We start from the raw sequence: 12,511 nt of genomic DNA, 5'->3' as shown, positions 1-12,511 counted from the left end.
AGCCATGAAATTAAAAGACGCTTACTCCTTGGAAGGAAAGTTATGACCAACCTAAATAGCATATTCAAAAGCAGAGACATTACTTGCCAACAAAGGTCCGTCTAGTCAAGGCTATGGTTTTTCCAGTAGTCATGTATGGATGTGAGAGTTGGACTGTGTAGAAAGCTGAGCTCTGAAGAATTGATGCTTTTGAACTGTGGTGTTGGAGAAGACTCTTGAGAGTCCCTTGGACTGCAAGGAGATCCAACCAGTCCGTTCTGAAGGAGATCAGCCCTAGGTGTTCTTTGGAAGGAATGATGCTAAAGCTGAAACTCCAGTACTTTGGCCACCTCATGCGAAGAGTTGACTCATTGGAAAAGACTCTGATGCTGGGAGGGACTGGGGGCAGGAGGAGAAGGGGACGACAGAAGATGAGATGGCTGGATGGCATCACTGACTCGATGGACGTGAGTTTGGGTGAACTCCAGGAGTTGGTGATGGACAGGGAGGCCTGGCGTGCTGCGATTCACGGGGTCACAGAGAGTCAGACACGGCTGAGCGACTGAACTGAACTGAAGTGATTTGGAGCATCCTTGTATGCCATGCTAACTGATTGGGAATTATTATATTGTTATTGGTCTCCTCTTAGGAGAGCTTTGCATTTTAGAAGGACCACTGTAGCAACAGAGTGGACTTAGATGACAAGCTAGTTTTGGGTGATGTGAGTTGAATTGTGTCCCCTATGCCAAAAGATATGTTGAAGTTGTAATCCATGGTACCTCGGACTGTGAGCTTATTTAGGAATGGAGTTGTTGCAGATATTATCAAGTAAGCTAAGATGAGGTCATACTGGAGTAGGGTGGATCCTTAATAGAATATGACTGATATCGTAAATAAACCTTCCCTGATCACATCCAGTGAGTTCTTACCTCCTTGTTTGTGTTCAGAAGTTTAAAAAGCTAGAGTGACCAAATAAACTATTGTCAAAAAACTGTTAACACTTTGAGAATGAACGTGGGCATGAAAGATAATTAGTAATATGAAATTTTAAAATATTGTGTGTGTATTATGTATATGTGTGTGTGTATATGATTCATAGCAGGACATTTGCGTACACAGAGGCAGAGATTAGAATTATGCAGTGACAAACTAAGGAACACCTGGGGCTACAGAAGCTGGAAGAGGCAAGAAAGGATCCTCTTAGAAGTTTTGGAGGGAGTGTGGCCCTGCCAACACCTTGATTTCAAACTTTTAGCCTCCAGCACTATCAGGCAATGAATTTCTCTTGTTTTAAGCCATCTATTGGGAGACCTAGGGAACTAATACAGAAGACCATCACAATAACCCATGCAAGAGATGCTGAGAGTTTAAATCATTTGGACTAGGATGGGAAATGTGGAAGAGATATAATAGATATGTAGGGACAAGGATTGAAATTACCTAGATATTAAATGGTAAAGGGATAGGAAGAAGTCTCTTAATGTCATGTTTTAGGTCTCAGTTGGTGGTCCATCCACTTATTTATCCAGACAGGAAATAGTACCAGGAATTAATAATTGTATAGTAGATGGGTTAGTGAAATGGGGATGGTTGAGTGGATAAATAATTTAGTCTTGTACATTTTATACATCTGAGATATCTAGGTTGATAACCATGATATTTGATAGGCTTTTGGCATATAGATATAAAGCCCAGGAAAAGAAAGCACAAATAGAAAGCTGTAAGTTGTTAATGTGTAGGGAGAAGCCTGAGAACACCTGAGATTTAAAAGAAAGGCCGTGTAGAGTAAAAATGAACTAAAGCCTGACTGCTGGTGAGCATCCAGTGTCAGTAGTAGGAGAGAGGACAGGAGAAATGGAAAGTGCAGACAGAGCAGCCAGAAGAAAAGGGGAGAGAGCACGCTGAGTAAATAAGGAATATCAGGGATTGTCTGTCATAGCAAATGCTACAGGGACTCTCTCACTGACATACAGGACTGACTGACCGGATTCCTGCTGTTAAATGACAATTGAGCAGCACTTCCCATTCCTCCAACAGAGTAATCATACAACAAACCGAACAAAACTGCTATGCACTCATCTCATATAACCCATCAAGAGATACAGAGATTTTTTTTTTTTTTTGAGGAATGTGATTCACAGTTCCCTTTGATATTGAATCTAATGTGATTCTTCTTCAGCAATCAAAATTTTGTTCTTTGTATTGAAGTGCAATTTACCCGCAATATTCTATTAGTTTCAGGTATACAACATGATTCAACATTTGTATATATTGCAAAATGACTGCCACAATACTTCTGGTTATCTGTCACCATAGAACTAAAAAAATTTTTTTCTTGTGATGAAAACTTTTAAGATTTACTTTCTTAGCAACTATCAAATTTGTAATATGATATTACTAATGTCACGATGCCGTACGTAGATCCCCTGAATTATAACTGGAATGTGTGTCTTAGTCTTTTTTACTCATTTTGCCTTCCCCGCAACCCCTTGCCCCATGGTAGTCATCCATCTGTTCTCTGTATCTGTAAGTTTTGTTTTGTTCATTTTTTTTAAGAGTCTACATTTAAGTGAAATCATACAGTATTTGTCTTATCTCACTTATTTCACTTAATACCCTCAAGATCCATTCATTTTGTCACAAATGGCAAGACTGCATTCTTTTTATGGCTGAGTAGTATTCCATTGTGTATTCACATCTAGTTCACATCTCCTTTATCCATTCATCCATCAATGAACACTTACATTGCTTCCATGTCTTGGCTATTTAAATAATGCTGCAATAGACATAGGGGTGTATATAGCCTTTCAAATTAGTGCTTTCATTTTCTTTGAATAAATACCCAGAAGTGGAATTGCTGAGTCATATGGTGGTTCTATTTCAAAACATTTTTTGAGGAACCTCCATACTGTTTTCCACAATGGCTCCACCAATTTACATTCCCACCAACATATGTATTATTTCTTGTCTTTTGATAATAACCATTCTGACCGATGTGAAAGAACATCTCATTGTGATTTTGATTTGCATTTTCCTGGTGATTAGTGATGCTGAGTATCGTTCCATGTGCCTGTTGGCCACCTGTATGTCTTCTTTGGAAAAATATCTATTCAGATCCTCTGCCCATCCTTTAATCAGATCATTTGGGTTTTGTTATTGAGCTGTATGAATTCTTTATATATATATATTAATTTTTTAAGTGAATAGGAAAAATTATAAAAGAAGAAAATGCAAGTAGGTATATATAATGTACCTGGCTGATGGGTAATTCCCAGAGGTGTGTGTATGTCATTGTGTGTGTGTGACTGTGTGTGAATAAAAGTCCCACCCCTCACTGTCACCCTAACTTCACCCCAAAGCAACCAGTTTCACAGTAAGCCCTGTCCAGACTTCTTGTGCACAAATAGTTAACATATATACATATGTATAGTATATGCACAAATTTTCCTCAAAAACATAATCGTATTTGCATATCATTTTCAGCTTGCTGTTCTTACTCACATATGTTGTGGACAATCATAGTAGAGATCTTTGTCTCAATGGCTGCATACACAGCTTCTCCTTTTTGACTATCAGGATTTTATTTCCTTTTTATTTCTTACTATTCAGTAATGGTGGTGATGGTTTAGTCGCTAAGTCGTGTCTGACTCTTGTGACCCCATGAGCAGTAGCCCGCCAGGCTCCTCGGTCCATGGGATTCTCCAGGCAAGAATATTGGAGTGGGTTGCCATTTCCTTCTCCAGGGGATCTTCCCAACCTAGGAATCGAACCTGGGTCTTCTGTATTGCAGAAAGATTCTTTACCAACTGAGCTATGAGGGAAGCCCTCCACTATTCAATAATAAGCAGAGTTAAAATGAGTAACTTCATATATTAATATAACCTTGCATACTCATTGCCTGATTCTACACTCTCTCCCAGTCCATGGTCTCAACCCTCTTTTTACAATGGAGCAGGGAAGCAGTCCCAGCATAGAGTTGCTATTTCTACAACCCCAGACGATGGACCTGGGCCTCTAAGAGAACACATTCCTGGGTTTGATTGATTGGCCCTGTTGTGATGAAGCAGCTGAGATAAACACCAGTTTACCCATCAGTTCTCAGGGGAATGTTGGCAGGTTTAACCCTTTATACGTAAATCAAATTCTTCCCTCTCCAGATGTCATTTTATGTCTGCCTCACAAAGCACTCCCAGGGGCCAACTCATCCTCATATACTAACTATTTAATTTGTGCAGGAGTTTTTTTTTTACCACAGTTTTATGACCTATCAGCAAGGCAAACCCAAGCAGTGCCTGCATCTGCAAACTCCCCTCATCACCATGCCAGCTTCTCCCTCCTGGTTCTGCTTGTTTCTCGACCAGGTCTTGGTCCTGAGGTGTTCTCCTAAATTCACTACCTTCCCTTCCAGTTCTACCAGAGAACTAGTCTCAAAATTCCCAACCCTGAATTCAGTAAATTCTTCCTGTGTAATTAGTACCACCTATTCTTTCCAAAAGCTATTTTTTTCTGTTGAAAGGACTCCTCAAAGTGGATCACTGGAATGTACGATGTATACACTTAAACCTTTAGCAGATAACTGCAGGAAGATGTGTAGAACAACAACAAAAAAAAGCGATAGGAAAATATCCTAAAGTAAAAATTTTCTATATTTTAGTAGCAAACATTTAAAAACATCGCTATAATAAAAAGCCATGAACAATTAAACATCATAAAAACAAAAGACAAGACGACTTGGAGAAAATATCTAAAATTTGTATAACAAACTGATTCTATATCTCTATAGAACTTTTAATAATAAGAACAAAGATACTCATTTATGTGAGGAAAACAAAAGAAAAAAGTGGATTATTTAACAATAAGAAATACAAGTGGCAAATAAATATTTCTCAAATGTCAGTATCAAAAATAAAATTAAGATATGTAGCATACAGTATGGTGACTATTGTTAAACTATACTGCATATTTGAAAGTGGCTAAAGAAAACAGATCTTAAAAGTTCTCAACACAAAACAATTTTTGTAACTGTGATGATGAATGTTAAATGAGCTTGTTGTTATCATGTCACAGTACATACAAATACCAAATCATTATGTGGCATACCTGAAACAATATGTTATATGTCAATTATATCTCAAAAATTAATTTAAAAATTAAAAACAATTTTATTGCTTAATTATCATTTTATCTAAATGATAACAGTTTTGTTGTGAGCAGTGAGAGAGAATTCTTTATATTTCTGGTGGGTATGTAAGTATTTAGGCTTCCTTGTTAGCTCATCTGGTAAAGAATCTGCCTGCAATGCAGGAGACCTCTGTCAGGAAGATCCCCTGGAGGAGGGCATGGCAACCCACTCCAGTATTCTTGCCCGGAAATCCCCATGGACAGAGAAGCCTGGGGGCACAAAGAGTTGGACATGACTGAGCAACTAAGCACAACACATGTAAGTATTTATGGTTAAGCTAAATAAAATTGCAATATGAAAAATCAGTTTATTTGCATTCATAAACATTTAGAAATTATGTATATTAGTGAATACAATAAGAAAGCAAAGTAACAGGGAAAAATATCTCTACAAATTTGATGGTCAATTTATAAAAGAGTTTATACAAATAAAACTATTAAAACTTTAATTGAAAAAATGGATAGTAGGCTACTTCATAGAAGAACAAATGTTATTAGAAATTAAAAGATCGTAAATTTTATTAGTATTTTAGAAAATGCAAATGAACATAGTATTATCTTTGGGCAATCAAATTATCAAAGATTTTAGAACTGTTTTAGCAACTACACTTGCTAAGCTTGCTACACTAGTCTTTCAGGAAAGTAGTTTGATAACATTAATCAATTGCTTTTTATAAATTCCTTTCCATTGATGTTGTAATTTCCTTTTTAGGAATCTAGACTAAAGAATCATTAGAAAATTTAAGAAATGTATATTTAGTGAAACATAAGTTCACAAAGTAGAAAATTAGGAGCCACTAAAGTCTTTAATGTTAGAATATGATTATTAAGATAGTACTTCCCAGTGGCTCAGAGGTTAAAGTGTCTGCCTGCAATGCGGAAGACCTGGGTTCGATCCCTGGGTCAGGAAGATCCTCTGGAGAAGGAAATGGCAACCCACTCCAGTATTCTTGCCTGGAGAATCCCATGGATGGAGGAGCCTGGTAGGCTACAGTCCATGAGGTTGCAAAGAGTTGGACACTACTGAGCGACTTCACTTCACTTCATTAAGATAATATTTTCATATACTATTTTAAGGAACAGTAAAATATATAATGAGATTTGGTGAAAAATTATATGCAAAATTGTACATACAGTATGATTCCAGTTGCCAAAATATCAATATATATAGGTATAAAAAGGTGGTGAAGGAAATTAAAACTGATTATCTCAGATTTGATTGGTTTTGAACGTCACTTAGCAGTGCTGGATTTTCAAGGATGGGATTATGTTCTAATTTATTTTGCATCAGGCACATAGTAGGTGGCCCACTAATGCTGGTCGAATAGTAGGTGAGTTCACAAGTTAGGAATCTTCCCTGGTGGCTCAGACGGTAAAGCGTCTGCCTACAATGCCTACCATGTAGGAGACCCGAATTCAATCCCTCGTCCGGAAGATCTCCTGGAGAAGGAAATGGCACCCCACTCCAGTACTCTTGCCTGGAAAATCCCATGGATGGTGGAACCTGGTAGGCTACAGTCCGTGGGGTCGCAAAAGTCGGACACGACTGAGCGACTTCACTTTATCACAAGTTATAGAGGATTTCTTTTCTTTGTACTGACGGATTGAAAATGACAGACCACAAAAAGAGAGAGACCCTGGGAAAAATTACAGCAAATTAGCTGGGAAGTGAACATATAAAGGGAAACTGTGGTGATGTAAATGTTTTGTAAACTGTTTAATAACGTGAGCAAACAAGAAACACTGTTTTGTATGATGTGGGACTGCTAAGTCTTGCCTGGTTGAGCAACTCGAGCTCTCTATAGGAACTGCCCTACGACGCCCTACGCTACATGACCGGCGAGTGCAATTACGGCGGCCGCGTGACTGACGACTGGGACCGGCGCACGCTGCGCAGCATCCTAAACAAATTCTTCAACCCGGAATTAGTTCAGAATCCGCACTATAAATTCGACTCCAGTGGCATCTATTTTGCGCCTCCTTCTGGGGATGTAAGTACATATGCTCTTCAAGAAAACTGAAAGCCGTAAAGCATGAAATTCCTCTGATACAGAAAATGGTGAATTTTTTTCCAGTGGCCTTTTTTTTTTTTTTTGCTTAACCATTGTGTGTCCTTCAGTCTTACAGGGACAGAGCAAACACTATGCAAAGATGGAGTTAGTGGCTTCCTGTTTGCTGTAATGTGAGGACTATCAGAAACGTTCCTCACCCAAGGATGTCTTCCTCGGTGACCTGAAATTCTTACTGTGAATTCAGTCCTTTGGGTAAAAAGACATTGGCCCCAATTAAAATGGAAATACACATGAGAAGGGAGTTACAAAATAGTATTAACCGTAATAGTTAATATGTAGATCATGCTTAATTATTTACAAAGCAGTTACATGTAATTATCTCATTAGAGCATCAAATTAACATTGATGCTATTATTCCTTCTCTTTTACAAGTAAGAAAGTAAGTTCACTAAACTTAAATGACTTGCCCAAGATCCCAAAGGTAGAAAGGGACAGAGCATCACATCTGCTTCACAAGACCAAGGTTGTCGGCTCCTATTTTTTCCAGTCCTGTCTAACAGATGCATTTGCCTTCAGATTATCACAAGTAGACTTCTGGGGACTGCCAGTATAATTAAATTGGTTCTCATTTTATTCCCAGAAGTCAAAAGGGCACATATTGAAAGTTAAACACATAGCCGCAGGCAACAAAGGCGCATACCTTGACTCCACATCCACTTGGAAGAGTTCTAGCTGAGGGCAGACACTGAGAGAGAAGAGAAACACCAGTACCAGAGTCCAGGTCACAGATTGGGTGGGGCAAGTCAACACAGGGAGTCATGGTAACAGGATTTCCAGTGAATCGGAAAGTAAGAAGATGGCAAGATAAAGTCAGGTTGTGTAATTAGCCCCATATTGAAAAATCATCAATGACTAATTGCCCCACCTCACTGTATGTATATGTGTATATATATTTGTATATGTATATATATGAATGTGTATAATTATACATATCCTTCCCTGATTATACATATCTTCCCTGGTGGCTCAGATGGTAAAGAATCCGCCCGAAATGAGGGAGACCTGAGTTCGATCCCTGGGTTGGGAAGTTCCCCTGGAGGAGGGCATGACAACCCACTCCAGTATTCTTGCATAGAGAATCCCCTTGGACAGAGTAGCATGGCAGGCTACAGTCCACAGGGTTGCAAAGAGTTGGACATGACTGAGCGACTAAGCGCATATGAGCATCAAGAGAAGTATGGAATCTTTTTTTAAAAATCTTTTTATTAAACTTTTTATTTTATATTGGAGTATGGCTGATTGACAATGTTGTGATAGTTTCAGGTGGACAATAAAGGGACTCAGTCACACATGTACATGTATCCATTCTCCTCCAAACTCCCCTCCCCTCCAGGGTACCACATAGCATTGAGCAGAGTTCCCTGTGCTCTAAAGAAAAGTATGGATCCCTAGGTTGGGAAGGTCCCCTGGAGAAGGAAATGGCACCCACTCCAGTATTCTGGCCTACAGAAATCCATGGACAGAGGAGCATGGCAAACTACAGTCCATAGGGTCTCAAAGAGTCAGACAGGACTGAGCAACTAACACTTTCAACACTCATGGAATCTTGTTGGAAGTTTATGTAAATATAAAATATGTGTGCATGAGTATAAAAGATTTATATTAATGGTGGTTATCTCATGATAAAATCTCAGATAATTTTTACTTTTCTGAATTAAGTGGATTTATCATAATAAGAGTAAACAGAAAAATCAGAGTAAAGCTGAAAAAGAAACTACTGTGGTAAATTAAGAACAGTCATCAGCAAATGCAGCACAGAAAGATTTCTGTGGAAGAAATTTCTAAATGAAGTAGCCACAATATTCCTCTCTCCATTTAAAAATTCATTTCAACTGAGTGGGGCATTTTTTTCCTCTTTCTAAATGTATCCATATCTTCCCCTGCCCCGCTTTTTTTTAATGCTTTGGGCCTGGATGAAAGAAAATGAAAGCATTCAGTGTCCAGTCTGACAGGCTCATCCACTCAATAACCTGAGTACTGAAAATTACCTCTTTTCAGTGAGCACGTTCTACACGATAATTGATTTCTAACCTCCTGGCTCCTTGTTATTTATCTTTGCAGCACAACAGCTACATTGAATACACAAAGACACTGCCTCTGACCCCAGCTCCAGAAATCTTTGGGATGAATGCCAATGCTGATATCACTAAAGATCAGTCAGAAACTCAACTGCTGTTCGACAATATTCTTCTCACACAGGTGTGTGATCTGTGCAGCAGCTGGATTCTGAGGCTGGAAAGGATGGTCCCCAAGCAGCATGAGCCCACATGGAAGAGGCCCAGGCACAGAATTACATCTGTTCAAGTGGAGAACCATTTTCAGGAAAAGAGAAAAAAAAAATATGTACCTTAAAAATAAGTTTAAACATAGAGTAAATGAATGTGTGAGCTTTGTTTTCATCAGGCTTTTGATTTGGAAAGCATATTTGAGTATCATTCTGCTGCCAGCAGTTCTTTGAGTAGCATTATCTCTGAGTATTCTTTGATATCATTCTGCTGCTAGGAATTCCATTTTGCCTCTCTTGGCTTGAATCATGCCCCAGAACATATAATATGTCCTTTATAAATTTCTTAAAGTGGAAGAAGACTTTCAAAGGTGCCTGGAATCAGTTTGATGCCAGAATTAATCTAGAATTTTCCCTATTTAATTTTCTAGTCTCTTACTAATGCAATGTTTTTAATGGCTTATCTTTATCAATGTTCCAGAACATTTAACCTAGTTTGCATAGTTTTTTTCACATCAATATTTTATCAGATTATATAATATTTAAAATATAATAGTAAGTATGAAATGAATTAAAAGATTTAGGAGAACTATTGCCTCTGAGACATGCAACTCTATTAGTGAGAGCATAAATGTAGGGCCACATCAGAAAACGACCTCTTAAGGCACCAGGATTCAGCATGCCATGGCACAGGTTAGTTCATTTGAATGAAAGATGTTTAATCTTACTTGTCTGTTAAGAGATCTTCTCTTGTATTGTTTTCTGTTAGAAGATATGCTTGTTTGTTTTAGTTCTGAAAGCAAATTAGTCCAAATGGTGAGTTCCCTTAATGATTACACAAAATTTTAGTAAGTTAAGGATGATTATTCATCAAGTAAATTATTCCCCTAACTGATTTCAAGCTAATCTTTTTTTATTTTTATGGAATCTCAAAGTAATAATAATGGTTAATTATTTTATAGTGCTTCTTGTATGGGAGCACTGTTCTAAATGGTTTATGCATAACAGTGTAATGCTTACAACAGTCCTGTGAGGTAAGGTGCTAATTATTCCCATTTTGCAGCGAAAAGACAGACACAGAAAGATTAAGTAGTTAACTCAAGGTCAGCTAGTACAATTTGAAGCCAGGACTCTGAACCAAATAGTCTGAGTCCCACTAGTTTGGCTCCAGAATCTGTGTTCTAAGCTGTGCGATACTCTTTCTAGATTCTAAAAATGGAATAAACCTCAAAGGCAGATAACCAGAGATGCTAGGGGAACTAAGAACTGGAATGAAAGAAAGAAAGAAAGTTAAAAAACCGGGTTGAAAGAAAATGAAGTCGCTCAGTTGTGTCTGACTCTTTGCGACCCCATGGACTGTAGCCTCCCAGATTCCTCCGTCCATGGGATTTTCCAACAGTAATACTGGAGTGGGTTGCCATTGCCTTCTTCAGGGGATCTTCCCAACCCAGGGATTGAACCCGGGTCTTCTGCACTGCAGGCAGACTTTTTACTATCTGAGATACCAGGTAAGTCCAAGAACCAGACTTCTCTGGTGGCTCAAATGGTGAAGAACCAGATTAGGAGAATGAAATAGTGTGCTATCATTGATGAAGAGTTCATGGAACTTCTGGCTCTGGTCTGTTGTAAAATAACATCTGCTAATAAGGCAGAAAGGACAAAGACCATATTTTAATGTCCCTTTTATATGTTAATACCACTAAGATCAGTTATTGCTCGAGCATGAAGTCATATACAGACAAGAATATGTAGATCTTTAGCAACATTCGTGCATGTAGTATGCAATAGTCTGACAACAGGAGAGTTATAGAGTCTTTGGCTTTTTTTAAACTTGACGGACTGTGCCATATTACAGAATACATAAAGCAGTGGTCTTATTCCAACAGAAAATGACTCAGAATCAAACAAACAAGTTTAAATACACTTGGGGTATTTTCTTAGTATGTGATTAAACAACGTCTTTCAATATTCTCCAAATCAAATTGTCAAATACAAATTAATGTAATGGGTAGGCAGGAGTTCAGTGATTCTACATTGAGTTTACCACAGTTCAGAGGCAACAAGATAGACCAAAACAGCAGAGCAAGGTCATGAGGACAGGACCTTCACATTGTGTATTGAAATAAAATATCTTTTGAAGTGAGAGGAGCTAGTGAGGTTGAGAATGTTACTTTTGCAGAGCTGTCTTACCTATGGTGAACTGCCTGACTTGCTTTTGACTAAGAAAATTGTTTCAACCTAAAATATTGTTAAACTAGAAATGGAAAGGTTGAATTCCATGATGTCTCCTTGAAAATGGATCCCACTTATCTTTATTTGATTAATAAAAGGAAAACAACTGTTAGAAGATTTCAAGTGGTATTTGTGAAAACTCTTAAAAGACGATTAAAAAAGAACCCAAGTTAAATAATTACAAATAACACCCTTTTGCTCTTAATTCTCAATATCAGTTGGATATTACTTTTAACACGTATCTCCCCAACTGTGTGATTTTGGTGTGTGAGAAATAGGTATAGGAATGTGTGTTACTAAAATATTTTTCTTACATTTTTGAAGGGTTATAGGCCTAGGATTTATTTTGGGGGGTGGTGGTTGGGGGGTTTGGTGGGGGTGCAGCTCTTGTTGGAAAACAGAAATGTTTTAAATGAGTTTATAGTACATTGTATGCACATCAAAATACAAATAGAAATCAGCATATCATTCTTCAAATGCAACAGAAATAGGTATTTCACTAGTTTTGACCAAATATTCATTACTTTCTTTGTTATCTGTAATTTGTTTTATATATTTGGTTGTAAACCTAGTACTTTGGGATTGTGGTAAAGGATTACTATATTGGCATAGTCCCCCCCCCCTTTTCTTTCTAGCTTGTAATTAATACTAACATTTAATTTTTTTAAAATTTTATTTTATTTTTAAACTTTACAATATTAGTTTTGCCAAATATCGAAATGAATCCGCCACAGGTATACATGTGTTCCCCATCCTGAACCCTCCTCCCTCCTCCCTCCCCTCCCCTCCCTCTGGGTCGTCCCAGTGCACCAGCCCCGAGCAT

At 38.0% G+C, this 12,511-nt stretch overlaps 1 protein-coding gene across 1 annotated transcript in view; it reads left to right on the top strand.

Annotated features, from left to right (window-relative positions):
- Positions 1–12,511, top strand: part of DNAH7 (dynein, axonemal, heavy chain 7) — a 260,726-nt gene that overhangs the window by 231,817 nt on the left and 16,398 nt on the right. Inside the window, exons 60-61 of the mRNA XM_010860857.1 lie at positions 6,966–7,151; positions 9,294–9,431. Coding sequence (XP_010859159.1) covers positions 6,966–7,151; positions 9,294–9,431 — 324 coding nt within the window. The remainder of the gene's footprint in view (positions 1–6,965; positions 7,152–9,293; positions 9,432–12,511) is intronic.

The sequence above is a fragment of the Bison bison genome, unplaced genomic scaffold (assembly GCF_000754665.1).
Source record: "Bison bison bison isolate TAMUID 2011002044 unplaced genomic scaffold, Bison_UMD1.0 scf7180017864471, whole genome shotgun sequence".
Classification (NCBI taxonomy): domain Eukaryota; kingdom Metazoa; phylum Chordata; class Mammalia; order Artiodactyla; family Bovidae; genus Bison; species Bison bison.
The sequence above is the reverse complement of the archived record's forward strand: the minus strand, read 5'-3'. Positions and strand labels throughout refer to the sequence as shown.